General features: G+C 37.8%; 2 protein-coding genes across 2 annotated transcripts; both read right to left on the reverse strand.

Annotated features, from left to right (window-relative positions):
• Window positions 1–254: 254 nt before the first annotated feature.
• Window positions 255–1100, reverse strand: LOC136035457 (uncharacterized). Its single transcript, XM_065717279.1, has one exon. The coding sequence runs from the start codon at window positions 1098–1100 to the stop codon at window positions 255–257; it is 846 nt and encodes a 281-aa protein (XP_065573351.1).
• A 484-nt stretch (window positions 1101–1584) lies between these two features.
• Window positions 1585–2876, reverse strand: LOC136035467 (uncharacterized). Its single transcript, XM_065717285.1, has 2 exons — window positions 2452–2876; window positions 1585–2062 (listed from the first exon to the last, which is right to left on the reverse strand). The coding sequence occupies exons 1-2, from the start codon at window positions 2874–2876 to the stop codon at window positions 1585–1587; spliced, it is 903 nt and encodes a 300-aa protein (XP_065573357.1).
• Window positions 2877–14566: the final 11690 nt, after the last annotated feature.

The following is a 14566-nucleotide window of genomic DNA, read 5'->3' on the forward strand; positions in this document are numbered from 1 at the left end:
GTAAGTCACTGCTCTGGTAACTCTATATAACTCAGTCCTTTTTAAATTATTCGATGTCTGAAAAGTGGTATCGCTACCTTGATTATCCTTGATTGATAGTAATTTGTGAGGAATGGTAACCTTACCTTAGGCCTTAGTTCCTCCAGATCCATCGGTGACGCATAGGGCGTCGGCAAAGCCTCTCCATTCGTCTCGCATTGGTGCTGCAGCGATGACGTCTTCCCATTTAGGTATTAGTGAGGTGCAGGCCGTCCTCAGATATCTCGGTCATTTGTTCGTCTCAATGTATTTTTCGGGCGGCCTCTCTTTCTTCTACCGTCTGGCTTCCATTCATAGGTTGTTCGAGGAAGGTGGCTCTCTTCCATACGAAGAACGTGTTCCAGGTATGTCCACAGCCTTCTTTTCAGCCACTCAATGACCGGAGGTTGACCTGTTTTTCTGCTTATTTCTGCATTTGTAATTTTTTGTTGCCAGCTTGAATTCAACACTCTTCTGAGGCTCATATTTTCAAATGCAAGGATCCTTTTCTCAAGCTGGGTGTTTATTTTCCAACATTCACTTACGTAAAGGAGAATTGAGAGTACATTACTGTTGAAGAGTCGAAGCTTCAGTCGCATTGAACATTTATTACTTCTCCAAATAGACTTCAATCTATTGCAGGCACCTGTAGCTTGTCCAATTCTACGTTTAGTCTCAGTCGAGATCACTCCATCACAATCAATCCAGCTACCCAGGTGCTTGAACTCCTGGACTTGTTCTAGATCCTTGTTTTTGCAATGGAGAAACAGGGGCGAAGTTGTGATGGCCATGCTCTTCGATTTGTCAATGTTTATCTTTAGCCCAACATTCTCGGTAATAGTGTCAAATAGCTGCAGCAACCGTTCTTTAGACTCTTCGAGAAGGACAACGTCGTCCGCGAAGTCCAGATCGAACAGTTGCTTGTTGCCTACTTTTACCCTGTAGCCCGATGCGAATCTCAGGGCATAATCCATTATAATTATAAAGAGCATGAGGGAGAGTACGCATCCTTGACGAACACCAGGAATGATCTTGAAAAATATGGTTGTACCGTTTTCGGTCTTCATAAAGCGATTCTTCATAAAGCGCTATAATCATATCTACTATTTTCTCGGGAATTCTGAAGTATTTCAAAACTCCACAAGCAATTTAATGCCTTTTCAAAGTCAATGAATTGGAGGTAGAGCGTCTTGTTCCATTCTTTTGATCTGAAACCATGCTGCTCTTCTCGTAGAGTTGCATCTAGTGCTTTCCGCACACGCTGCAATATGACGGAGGCTAATAGTTTGGATGAGACAGGGAGAAGATTCATGCCTCTCCAGTTATGGCAGTTCATCAAGTCTCGCTTTTTGAAGAGTTTGACTATAATGCCTGTGCTCCAATCTCTTGGGACCTTCCCTAAGGTCCGTATTTTGGTGAAGAGGGAGAGCCAAATGGATATGCAGGTACTAATTGAGTACTTCAGCATTTCTGCTGGAATGCCATCAATACCCGGGGCTCGTCCATGTTTTAATTTCTTTGCTGCATGCATGATCTCCTCAGCAATCGGAGGATCTGTATTGATGTTTAAATACATAAAAGGGATATCAGGTACGTTTGCTCGGTCACAAGTTCTCCGTCTGTTTTTTTGTCCTTGTCAAGGGTGATTCGGCTGCTTTGTTTTCCTACCATCTCATTTGTCAATCGGTAGACAGTCTTGGAGTCACCCTTCCTAGCAGCTTCTTCAGCTAAGGCTGCTTTCTTTTCAAGGAACTGTCTCTTGTCATTTCTTGCACTCTTTTTTACCTCTTTATCTTTTTCTTTGTATAAGTGTTTTGTTGCCAGCTCTGAACTCCTTGTAGTAGCTATGAGCATGGCTTGCTTGAGTGCCTTTCGTTCGTCAATCAGTTTCCATGTTACGTCAGAGATCCACCTTTCCTTTGGTTTCTTTCGGAAACCTATCTTTTCTTCGGCAATCGTCGTGTATGCACTTTTTATTTTCTCCCATTTCTCTTCGACGCTTTCTGAGTGTTTTGCCTCAACAGCCAAGGCTTCAAACTTGTTCCTTAACGATATACAGAAATCGCTGCGGATTTTCAATCCTGCAGCTTGTCCGTGTCGTACAGTTTCTTCAGATCTTGCTGTGTCTTATTTTTGGCACGCAGTTTGATCTGTATGTGGGCGATCATGAGCATGTGATCCGACTGGGCGTCTGCTCCTCTATACCCACGCACGTCTAACAGGCTTGTACGCCACCTTCTGGCGATCAGGAAATGGTCAATCTGGTTTTGCGTTGAACCGTCTGGAGATGTCCATGTGTATTTGTGCACATTTTTATGCTCAAAGAGTGTTCCACCAACGACAAGGTCATTACTTAGTGCTAGGTCTACTAGTAATACACCATTTTCGTTAATCTGGCCAAGTCCATGAAGTCATAGGACTTCCGGACAGTACTTGCGATCGGCTTCTACTTTGGCATTCAGATCACCAACAAAACATAGAGCATCATGTTTGGGGATGTCTTTGGTGACAGCTTCCAAGGTTTCATAGAAGCTATCTTTGACATCATCATCCGCCTCATTGGTAGGAGCGTAGCATACAATGACAGAAACCTTTGTGTGTGTTGCAGCTAGTCGTGCAAACAAGATCCTTTCGTTTGTTGGAGTCCATTTGATCATTGTTCGGTATGCTGCTGGGGACATCATAATTCCTACACCTGCCCGATCATGGTTGTCCTCTCCGCTATACAACCGCACATATCCATGATCTAGTGTTCCTTGGCCTACACCTTTCCAACGCATTTTGCTTAGGGCCAGGATGTCAATAATATATTGTTTCATCTCTCTCAGAACTTGCTCGGTTTTTGATAACTGACTCATAGTTTACGTTCCAGAAGCCGATTTTTGTTGGTTGTTTCGCAGTCAATTATCGTGTCCGGGGGCGCGCTGGGTTCGTTGTCAGGGGGGGGGAATAATTCATCCAAGGCATTTATCGACGTTTCTGTTGCTGGGGCTTTTTTACAGGGACAGGTAGGAAACCTGTCGCCCAAACTTCCTCCTTCATCCCGGGTCAATAGTAACCAAAACCCTAAAAAACGGAATTTTCATATCAATAGTTACATCAAAAGAATCGTATTTTCATGCTGATTTTAAATATACAAGTTTCATCAAGTGTATTTTTACCCATCAAAAGTTAAGAGCCTGAGAATATTTGCCACATTTTAGAAAATTGGAGGAAACACCCTCTAAAAGTCATAGAAAATCACACCATCAGATTTAGCATATCAGAAAACCCTACTGTAGAAGTTTCAAGCTCCTATCTACAAAAATGTGGAATTTTATATTTTTTGCCAGAAGACGCATCACGGACGCGTGTTTTTTTTTCAGGGGTGATCGTATCGATATAGTGGTCCTAGAATGTCAGGAGAGGGCTCATTCTAACGGAAATTTAAAGTTCTAGTGTCCTTTTTAAGTGACCTAAAAATTGGAGGGCACCTAGGCCCCCTCCCACAATCATTTTTCCCAAAGTCACCTTATCAAAATTTTGAGATCGCCATTTTGTTTAGCATAGTAAAAAAGCCTAGTGATTATGTCTTTCGGGACAACTTAATCCCCAACAGTCCTCGGGGGAGGGGTGGCAAGTTACAAATTTTGACCATTGTTTACATATTGTAATGGTTATTGGGAAGTGTACAAACGTTTTAAGGGGGACTTTTTGCGTTAATGGGGGGATGTGTTACGTGGGAGGACCTCTCCATGCAGGAATTTATCACAAGGGAAGAGAATTTCCATGAAGGGGCCGCAGGATTTTCTAGCATTATTTAAAAAAAAAAAACAATGAGAAAAAAATTCAGCTGAAAGTAAGGAGCAGTATTAAAACCTAAAACCAACAGAAATCATTACGTAATCCTAACGTCTCGCTCTTTACACTAATGTTTCTTATTGTTTTAAAAAGTAGAGTTGTGAGAAAGAGTCAAACTTTAGCGTAAAGAGCGTGGCGTTGAGGAGGGGACAACCCCTTTCATATACGGGATAATTTATGTTCGTATTAAGTTTTAATGTCGCTCCTTACATACAGTTAAAAAAAACTTGTTTTTTTTAATTGATGAACGGATTGATACCATAATTATATAGTATCATATCTTCAAAAGCAGAACAGAACAGAAAATAGTTGGAAGATAAAAACATAACAAGTTAAGAAATTCCAAATTCAAGGCCAATTTATTGACAATCCCATTTTCATAGTGACCACCTGAAATGAAAGTCTTATAATCTCCCAGTCTTACTAGAGTGGGAGGACATCTAATCATCAGCCCATTTGAGGGAAGAATAGAAGCTATTCACAGATGCATGTTTGCCTTTAAAGGCAAAGGGGGGAGGGTAAGGTCCTAGGTAAAGTATTATACTGGACTGATTTTTTTTTAACCCAAGGAGAATCTATTGTAAATTTTAAGTTCCTAGGAAAATTTAAAACTTCGAAATGAAAAATTCAAAAGGTAAAGAACAATTTTGAGCATATCTCATACTACTAAAGACTATTTAGTATTTACAACATATTTTACTTATTACAATGCTTTATTTATCTAGCTGGTCCAGTTAGACCAATTTTTTTATGACATTTGACTTTGCTTAGAACATTTTGACAAAATGTTGGCTCCATACAATCAAGCTAGTCTAAGCTCCCTCTGTCTGAAGACTTCCAACTGGCATATGTTCATAAATGCCCGTAGGAAAGAAAGGTAGGGCCTTCCTTATATGAAAAGGAAAGACTATATATTTCACACAATAGGAACTAACCTGCTGTGTAGGCTATTTCCCCAATTTTGTCTGTGGGTTTCTGTAGAATGAAGCGATTTTCAAAGTCTTGCTGAGGTGCAGTGAAAGATTTATTTCAAAACGAAAATTATTTCAGAAATCGTCAAGGAGCCTAAAAACACCAGATAACTTCATACTTCAAATCCAATTAACAATATTACTACAGACTAGTATAATGTTGGAAAAATTAGAAACAAACAAACTCCTTGTAGAATTCTTTGATTTATAATTTATTTAAAGCCCAAGCACATAAAACAAAAGCATAATATAAGCACAAGCAAGAGGATAAGTTCACAATGCTGCATCTCCCTCCCTTACATTTAGGAACGTCTGCTTAGATGTCCAGCCTTAGGTTTGTCTAGTCACCCTGCCGCAGCGAGTATGCGGCATGACCTTTGGTGTGGTTGTTGAGGGTTGAGTCCTTGTGGCTGGGCAAGTAGAGGTCGTATTTTGGGATGCAGGCACTAATACCTGTTTGGGGGAAGGGTGGTGAAGATGCTTCGCCTTTATTTCCCTGGGATTTAGAGATTTCTTGGCAGAGCATATTGGGAGGGTTTGGTTGAGGGGGTGACGGAGGTGTAGCTACTTTCATCCCCTGTTATTGGTGGGATCTTGACTGTGTCCTCGGCTGGGGTAAAGGGACGCCGGGAGATATGGACTCTGTTTCGCCGTAGTCTGGAACTGTCTTCTGTCTCCACTACGCATGATCTGTGGTTTCCGTAATGGAGTCTGATTTTTGATTTTGTCCAGGGGCTGTTAGCTTTCTTCGGGACATAAGCTTGGTCGTTTCGGTTGAGGTAGCGGTTTTGCGGATTTATCATGATAGGATTTCTGTCTTTCCTGTTCCTTCGACCTGTGTTGTAGAAAGGTATGGAGGGGGATGGCTTTGGCTACAGACTGAGCCTTATATCAATGACCTGGACAGCCAAAGAGCTCAAAATGCTTGACTAAGTGTCTGTGAAATTCTGTTAAGAAAGTAGAGGTAAGCTATATTTCTCCAAACGGCAAGTGAAAAACTTGGGTAAATACAATAAAAATGATGATATTAAGGCTCAAAAAGGGGGGAGTGGAGAGGATATTTCACAGTAATTCTTTAGTGGACGGAGACTTGAAATACACAAAAGTATGGTTTTAGTCCTAAAATTTTTAAATCTCATTTATTTTGTTTACATTGTTGGTTCATACACCAACAATGTATGAAAAGTGTGGTTCAATCTTGCTTTCTAGGCTATAATGAGAGAACGGTTGAGATGGCTAGGACAATTCTGGTGCCCAACTAATTAGGAGATTCTCCCTCCCGCCGCAGAAAATGCTTCAAAATAAAGTTCCTCTCCCTTGAAATACCCCTTCCGAAACTTTTCCCTGGAAATTTCATCCTCACTGAAAATCCCCCAGAAAATTTTCTTATGGATGATTCTGCATACAAAATTTTCCTTATTATACTTTCATTTAAATCAGACTTTGATTTTTTTATTGTTTTCAAATGGTGCCAGAAATCGATTCTCCATGGAAAATTTCTCCGGCGAATCTTCCCACCAAAAAAAGAAATTTGCTCCCGCAAAAAAACCCTAGAGAATTTCTCCCCTGGAAAAGACCTCTGGGGAAAAATCCTTTAGTAAATTCTGACCCTCTGAAAATTTCCCTTGAAACATCTCACGTTATATTTAGTCAGCAAGGAAAAAATTAGATAACAAACAGATTTCAAATACGAATTTGGGCAAATCCCACCAGTGTAAATCTTCCCCAGGAAAGCTTACTTCCAGAAACTAGTCTTTTCACGTTAAGTTCTCATTGTGAAGATGAAAAATACTCTCAAGCTGAAAATGTCCTCTCCCCCCTCCAACAAAAAAATGCTTGTACGCTTCCAAATAACAAATACGATACGTAAGCAATGGAGAAATTACCGTCTCTTCTCTACGCATCCTGTGGGTTCATGTCATTCCTAAAGCCTCAGTTATTGGATCTTGCAGCTTCTGTAAGCAAAATGTATATTGCAAAATTTTGATTGTTTGATTTTTGGGAGATTGGCGTGGGTGAGGATAGCTTTCATCTAAAGAGAAAAACAAACACACAAACAAAGTCAAAGAAAAAAACGGATAAGACGATGTTGAGGGGATAGGCGTGCAGAAGCTGTACTGGAGAGTTGTCTGTGAAGAATCTCCAGCTTTAAAGTTATGTCAGGAACTGAGAATTTTTTAACAAGAGTCCGGTTTTTTGTCCAAGGTGGAAGATACACAAGGAATTTGCAAAATTTGAAATAATTTATCCGAATTCTTTTTAAATTACCATTATTAAGAAGGGGGAAAAGACCTGAAGCATAAAGGACAGAATGATCACAGAAAGTAGAATAAAGTTTAGCCAGCGCACGTCTATTATACTTCCCTCTATTTGCAACAATTTTTGCATAACCAATCTGGATCTTTTTATTTATATCACAAACAGTACGCTGACGTAAGCTCGAAAGATTGTTAGTAATAAAGATACCAAGCCAACGAATACAATCAACAAGAGGGATAGTGAAGTTATTACAGTGAAGGGGAGTAGCAGTAGTACAGTTATAGGGAAGAAACTCACATTTATCTATATTAATTGAAAGGCCAATATCAGAGAAAGCATCAGAAACTATAGAGACCATTATGGAAAGACCCTTTTTGGAACGGCTAATCAGAAGCAAGTCGTCAGCATACGCAAGATAAGAAACATCCGCAAGACCAGAAAGGTATGTACCTGAAATCTTAGCCAGCACACTAGAAATACAAATCTTAAAAAGCGTAGGGGACAGAACACCACCCTGCCTAACTCCTCTTCGCATTCTTATAATAGTGTCTGGTGCAGATCCTAATTTAAGAAACGGATTTGAATACCAAAACCTAAGAAGCATTATAATAGAGAGATTGACCCCAGAATTATACAAGGAAAAAATGAGCTGACTATGGACCAAACTATCAAACGCTTTCGAAAGATCCAAAGCACAAATATAAAGACCATTTCCCTTGGAAGAATTATCAGCCAATAGAGAAGATAGAATCTTATGCGCATGCTGACAACCCACCCCACTCCGAAAAACAAATTGGTTCTCATCCTCAATAATATTTTTAGTGAAAAATGGTAGAAGGATATACTCAAAAACCTCACTAATATTACAAGATACAGTAATAGGTCGATAGGAAGAACAATTAATCGGTGACTTTCCTCTTTTTAAAATTGACGAAACAGTGCCACACAGAAAACTCTCAGGTACGTATGAAGTACATAGACACATTTGAAAAAGAAGCTGAAAGTGAGATATAAGGGGGGTGCATTCAATCGGCATATGCATCTTAGAAACACCATCCTTATCTATTGAATTAGATTTTAAACTTTTAACAGTATTAATTACGGAAGAAAAAGATATGGGCACTATATAGCGTTGCGAAAACGTTGTACTAAAGAGGGGGGTAGGAAGGCGAGTATACACAGAATGCACTGAATAATTAATCACTGAAAAAATCGAAGAATAATGTTTATACCAAGCTGAAGTTGGAAGGAAATTACTTGTCATAGTTTCATCATTTATCTTGTCAGAATTGATCACTTTTCGCCAATCCTCCCTACTTACAGAGAAATCCATACCGCGGTAACGTGCCGACCTCCGACCACATTCATTCCATATCTCGAGCCATAATTTTGCTTTATTTTTTATCGACTTTAAACAAGGGTCCATTGACCAGATAGGTTTTCGTGTTCTTTTACGAATACGTTGTCGAGGTACGGCAGCTTCTTCTGCCCTTTTCATACACATCACAAGTTGGTTATAATAACAGTCAATATCGGCTTTACCATTCGTAGGTACCTGGCGCTGAAGAAGAAGATATGAAACACGTATGGTAGAAAGAAGGTTGTCAAGGTAGAGATGTAGTGCGGTATATTGGCTTTGCTCCAATTACTTTTTTCAAACCACTTCGATTTTTATCGCGAGCAATTGGTTTCCGATAGATCAATATCCATTGTGTAAATGTCGCTGAAATTGGCATGTGGTCAGTATCTTGCTCGTTAACATGAATAGAAGCAGAAAAAGAGATAATACCAGGCGAGCAAATAATATGGTCAATATCACTTGTGCTTCCAGAATGATGAACATATGAAAAATTGTGGGATTTGGGCACAACGCGGTATGAAGGAAGACACTCAAAAAGCAGTTCACTTCTCACAGAAGATCGATTAATATCAGTATTTAGGTCCCCAATTATTATATACTGTAGAGAGTTTAACAGTACCTGATTCACAAGATTCTTAAGCAGACCACACGCTTTTCCGAATTTAGTTAAGGATCTGATCGAGTATCCTTCATATGGGAGATAATAGTTTATAAATACAATACTGCCGACACGCATAGCCAAAAAAAAATTTGTCGGAGTAGAAGAGTACTGGGGAGGGTAGATGAATGTCCCGTTTAAAGACACGGGCTAGTCCACCGGAAGGGCGACCGCCAGTAGCTTTTGCTGGACTCAGGAACGCAGTATGATGATGACTTCGACGCAAAAAATTCAAACTTGAAGCAGTGAGAATATGCTCCTGGAAACATACCAAATCGTAGGAACCGTAGAACTCATCAATAACAAAATACTTATCTTTGGTACCATTTATATTGAACGAAATAACTGAGATTGATGCACTCATGGTTGAAAGGTGGATTTGCACTTTGTTTGATTCTTAATAACGTGGCAGGAAAAGCTATAGGGAGGGTGTTTTTGGCTGCAATTTGCGCAATTGGGATCAACAATGCATGGCTCATCTTTTGTTGATATGTGTGGCCCTCACATCTGTAGATGGTCTAGTGATCGGCATTTAAAAAAGCATTTGGGTAGGTCCTTAAACTCGTAAACAGGAAAATTTTTATAGCCCACTCTGAGGCCATGCTTGAAAAACGTAGATTGCGCAAAAGAATCCAAAAACTCGATTTTCACAGACTTAGATGGGCCCAATCTCTTAGCATCTATGACAAGAAAGGCATTTTATCGTTTAAGAAAAATTTTTCAAGACGCTATTTTATTATTAAAAAATAAATTTTGAAAAAATAATACGTCACAAAATCGTAAAAAAACAAATTTACTAAATAAAAATGAATAATTTTAATAGCTATAGGTCTGATCAAAGTTTTTGAAGCTCTTGAAATTATGTATTAGTTCGTTTTTTCGTATGTTTGCCTTTTAGAAAGGGCAAAATAATTTGGTAGTTTACACCCACCAAGGAATAAATTTTGACTAAGATATATGGAAATTTTACTCTTTGTATTCTTAGGTTGTCTATTTTTGGTGTCATGATGGTGTATCATGAATTTGTCTAACCGGTACCATGAAAAACAGAAATTTAGTCCTTAGAAAACCTGTAAAGAGGTCTAACAGCTTGCATGGATTTGATTTTATGATAGACTGAAAGTGTATTATTCTTCGTTAAAACAAAACGTCATATTAGTAATAATTGGCTGACTTGGAGCCAAGACCCAGTGCTGGTAACACCCTGAATTCAATAAAATTTTTAATGAAAAAACCTCTTTGAAATTGTAATTACACATTTTTTATAAGCTTCTTATTATTATGAAGAATATTTTACAAACATAGAATATTATATTAGCTAAAAATACTCGACATTGAAATTCTATGCATTGATACCATCTACATTTGTTACCCAAAGTTTAAATATTTTAATTTTTTTTTCAAGAAGGAGAACATAAACTTAAGATAAAGGGTGTGTTCCAGCTGACGGTTTTTCAGTAACTGCAGTTACTGCGCGGTAACTGCCCATTTCTAACTGCAGTAGAGCCAGTGGGAACGCCACAATAAGCTGACTAGCAGTAGCGTCATTTTCGAATTAAATGCACGTGTTTAAAATTTAAGGGACAGTTTAATGCTGATTAGCATATTTTTTTTTATTCCTTCTGTTTCAGAGCATTTAGAGAGGTTCTAAGCCAACCATGGGCATTTGGCTGTCACAAATGATTTTGCTCAAATGAGCTGGTGAAAAGTAAATAGATCATATACTTTTTCTCTTTTTTTTATTATTTCAAGACTAGAATATCACAAAACTAAGCATTCAAATAGCTTGATTGTATCTTAAGCATATACAATCCCTGATGGAGTTTTGTTGATACCTGTCTTAAATTGATTTGTCTAAATAAAATGGGCCTATAGCATTTACAGGATAGTAGTGGGACACTATAGCAAGTTTTTTTCAATATTCTACTTTTTTTTAAATAATTATTGTTCTCTGGTCAAATTTGTGTTCCTTGCTAAGTGGTAGGCGCTCTGGGCTGGACTGCTTTGTCCAAGGGGTACAGGTTTAATTCCTGGCATTGTCAGTTTATTTTGTTTTGGATAGGGGTTGGTGTTATGACTAACCTCAGCTAGAATTGGCCTAACTTTAAATGAGTACAGATGGAAATCTAGGGACAGTAAGAAGGAAGGGCATGCAAGAGCATAGGCTGGCTGGTCCCTAGCTTCCTATTGCACTACCTGGCTAAAGGACCACCAGGTCCTTTACTGGCCTACTGACTTAGCCATAGAAACTTTCTTTCAAACCCATTAAATATAAGTAAAAATGAAGAATACCAGTATGATGGTCCTTCTATTTCCCTGGAATGTGGATGTATGGACAAGAGTGTGGGTCATGAGAGATAGCTTGTGAATGTAATTGGGGTGAATGTTCTGCAAGATTTAAAAAATTTATGACTGTTGCTCAGGTTGGCAACTGAACACAGAAGTATAATTTTGTTATTGTTTTTCTTTGTGACTATCATGCTTATTTAATGTCCAGTATTTTAAAGTTAATCTTCTTTAATTTGTCTTTAATTGCCATGGCCCTAGGGCTTAAATACAATAAAACCTACTTATATCTATTGATTTTCTTTAAATAGATAGTAGCTCTATGTTTCCTAGCTTCAGTAAATTTAAATGTAATTGTGAGACCAGGGATTACAAAGTACATGAAAACTTGCAAATGAACCTCTGGTATCAATGAAAATTTGTAAGAAATGGATATCAATTTAAAGATTAAAAAAACTGTTAGAAAACAAAGAAGACAAATCAATAAACAAAAGTACCCCTTTACAACCATTTAATGAATTGTCACAAATATAGGTTACCCTTAAGATTGAAATGAACAAAGCTTCAATTATGAATCCATTTTCCTTCAAACAGACTGAAGGGGCAAGCCTCCAAGCTTTGACAAATTCAACCTCACTCTTGGGTATTCTCACCTTTCCTTTTCAAAGGAAACTTTCTTTGGATGTTTCCCATCCAACTAAAAACAACACAGACAGCATCAGGTACAAGTGACCTTCTACTTAGCCTACATACCAAAGGGAAAAGCATGCATCTCTATACTATAATTTACCTCCAACCTGCCTAATGTGCAAATATATAGCCAAAATTATGTAGTTCCAATGTATTCTGTCACCTGTTACCTTTTCCCCCATTCTTGCTTTGTTACAGTTGCTTCAATTAACAGGGAGCTAAAGGTTGAGGGATAGATTGGCAGAATCAATGGGAAACATGTAACTTCAGCTATATATATTTTTGAAGGTCATCAAAGATCAGGGTCCTCTAGAGCAAGAATGAGTAGAGAGGTGTACTTTGAAATACCTTCCCAAGACATACTTTAGCCTGTAGACCCATCCCTGAAAGTTTCATTTTCCTAACCTAACCCCTTTCAGTGATAGCAAGAAGTCAATCAACTAGAATTTTACTGGATAAAATTACCATCCTTTGGAATAGACTCTGAATAGTCTACCTTAGCCTACTTCTTCAATAGGATTAAAGACAGTCTCAGAATAATGATTTGGCAGCCCATAAATCCTCAACTTATCTGTAATACTTCACCTAGGCCTGTTTACAGAGCCTAAAAGGAGTTAATGCTTAAAATGCTACCATGTGGCAATTTAATGGAGCCTCAATGTTACCTGGAAGAAGTCAATTTTTAGAATGATTCCAAATGGCAATTTAAGGTAATAATTATGCCTGGATATGCCAGAAAACATGGAAATCTTTAAATTAAATAATACGTTTTTCATTGATTTAACCTACTTGCTAATAGATAGCCTACTACTCAGGGTGTCCTTTAATGTTGATCCCAAAATATGGTGATTTACTAACCTGGCTCAGATCCCTCTTCCTTTTGAAAAATCACTGTCCCACCTTCTTCCAAGCAAATAACTTGATATTCCATTACTTTATTCTTGTCCATATTTATTTTTGTTGAATGAGATTTTTGTTGAAGAAGGTGAATTATCTACTTACTGCGGTAACCCTTTTTTGCAGCTTTTAGATTATTATCATTAAGGATGTAAATCTTCACCTTGCTCATCGATCATAGAGCTTTAATTTTATGATAACTGCTAAATACAGTGATCATTGACTTCTTGTTTTGTTATTCTTGAAGCAAAAAAATTAAGCTGTTTTAAACAAAGAGGAAACATAAAATTTCTCATGCCCTGCTAAAGGTTATCTCTAAGCAGAGTGATAGCTTATCAGCAGTTGTTGACAGTTGTTTAAGAAAGTGATTGTTAATATTCTAATTGAGTGACTTCTTGTTATCTCACAGAGGGGTAAGGTTAGGAAAACTAAACTTTCAGGGGTGGTTCTACAGGCTAAAATGTATCCTGGGAAGGAATTCTATAATACCCACCTCCATTCCTCCCTCTAGAGAGCCCTGAATTTCGCCTACATGACAGGTTTGACAGTTTTAACAGGTTTTTCAGAATTGAAATTTTGACAAAACAACATTTTATCTTAATTTTTAGTTACCAGTTGCTTTTTCTCTGCCTTTAGTTCTGAAAATGTAATTCCTGTTATGAGTAGAATTCTGAGCCATATCAATGTTTTTTTTTTCCAAAATTTAGGAAATGTATTGGCATATCTTTAAAACCTTATTATTTTGATTGAATAAAGTTGTGAAGCTGAAAACAATTTTGTTGTACTTCATTCAAGCAGAAGATCTATTTTGCAGTATTTCACTTTTGTAACACATATTTTGAAGGTCATCAAAGGTCAGGGCCCTCTAGAGAGAGAAGGAATAGATGTAGGCACTTCAAAATACCTTCCCAGGACATACTTTAGCCTGTAGATGCATCCCTGGAGCTTTCATTTTCCTAACATAACCCCTTTTTGAGATAGCAAGAAGTCAATCAACTAGAATTTTACCAAGTGATTGTAAAATTGATCTGCCCTAAATAGGGTGATAATCCTGTCTTCAAGCAATAATCACATTAAAGCTGCAAATCCATTGTCAACATCACAATGCAAATAAGCTGAAATGGCAGTATAGTTGACTAAGTATCAGTGCAGTATTAGCATTTTAACCATGGTCTAGCTCCTTTAGAATTATGTTTGAGTAACCTGATGTGAGCTACCTCTTCTAATCAGGATAGGGCTTTCAACTAATTGCCCAGGGATCAAAAATATGACAGCTTTTCCTTTAACTACATATCTTTAACCATATTGTGTATCAGACACAAATTTATTTTTAAGCTTTTTGGTCTATAGGATTTTTTTTAAACTTGGTCAAATATCAGAGACAGCACCTTACCTATGCTTGAAATTATACTAAACAAATCTGATAAATTCTAGTAGGATCCAATTTGGTGATATTTTGCTATGTACATTTATTCCATCTTTCATTTAAATTTGATACTCCTTTCACTAACTTCAGCAAATCAACAAAAAATTCTACTTTTTGTTTATAGAACCCCCTTCTCTTTCCCTATTTGACCTAAGGTCAAT

Source organism: Artemia franciscana, chromosome 2 (assembly GCF_032884065.1).
Source record: "Artemia franciscana chromosome 2, ASM3288406v1, whole genome shotgun sequence".
NCBI lineage: Eukaryota > Metazoa > Arthropoda > Branchiopoda > Anostraca > Artemiidae > Artemia > Artemia franciscana.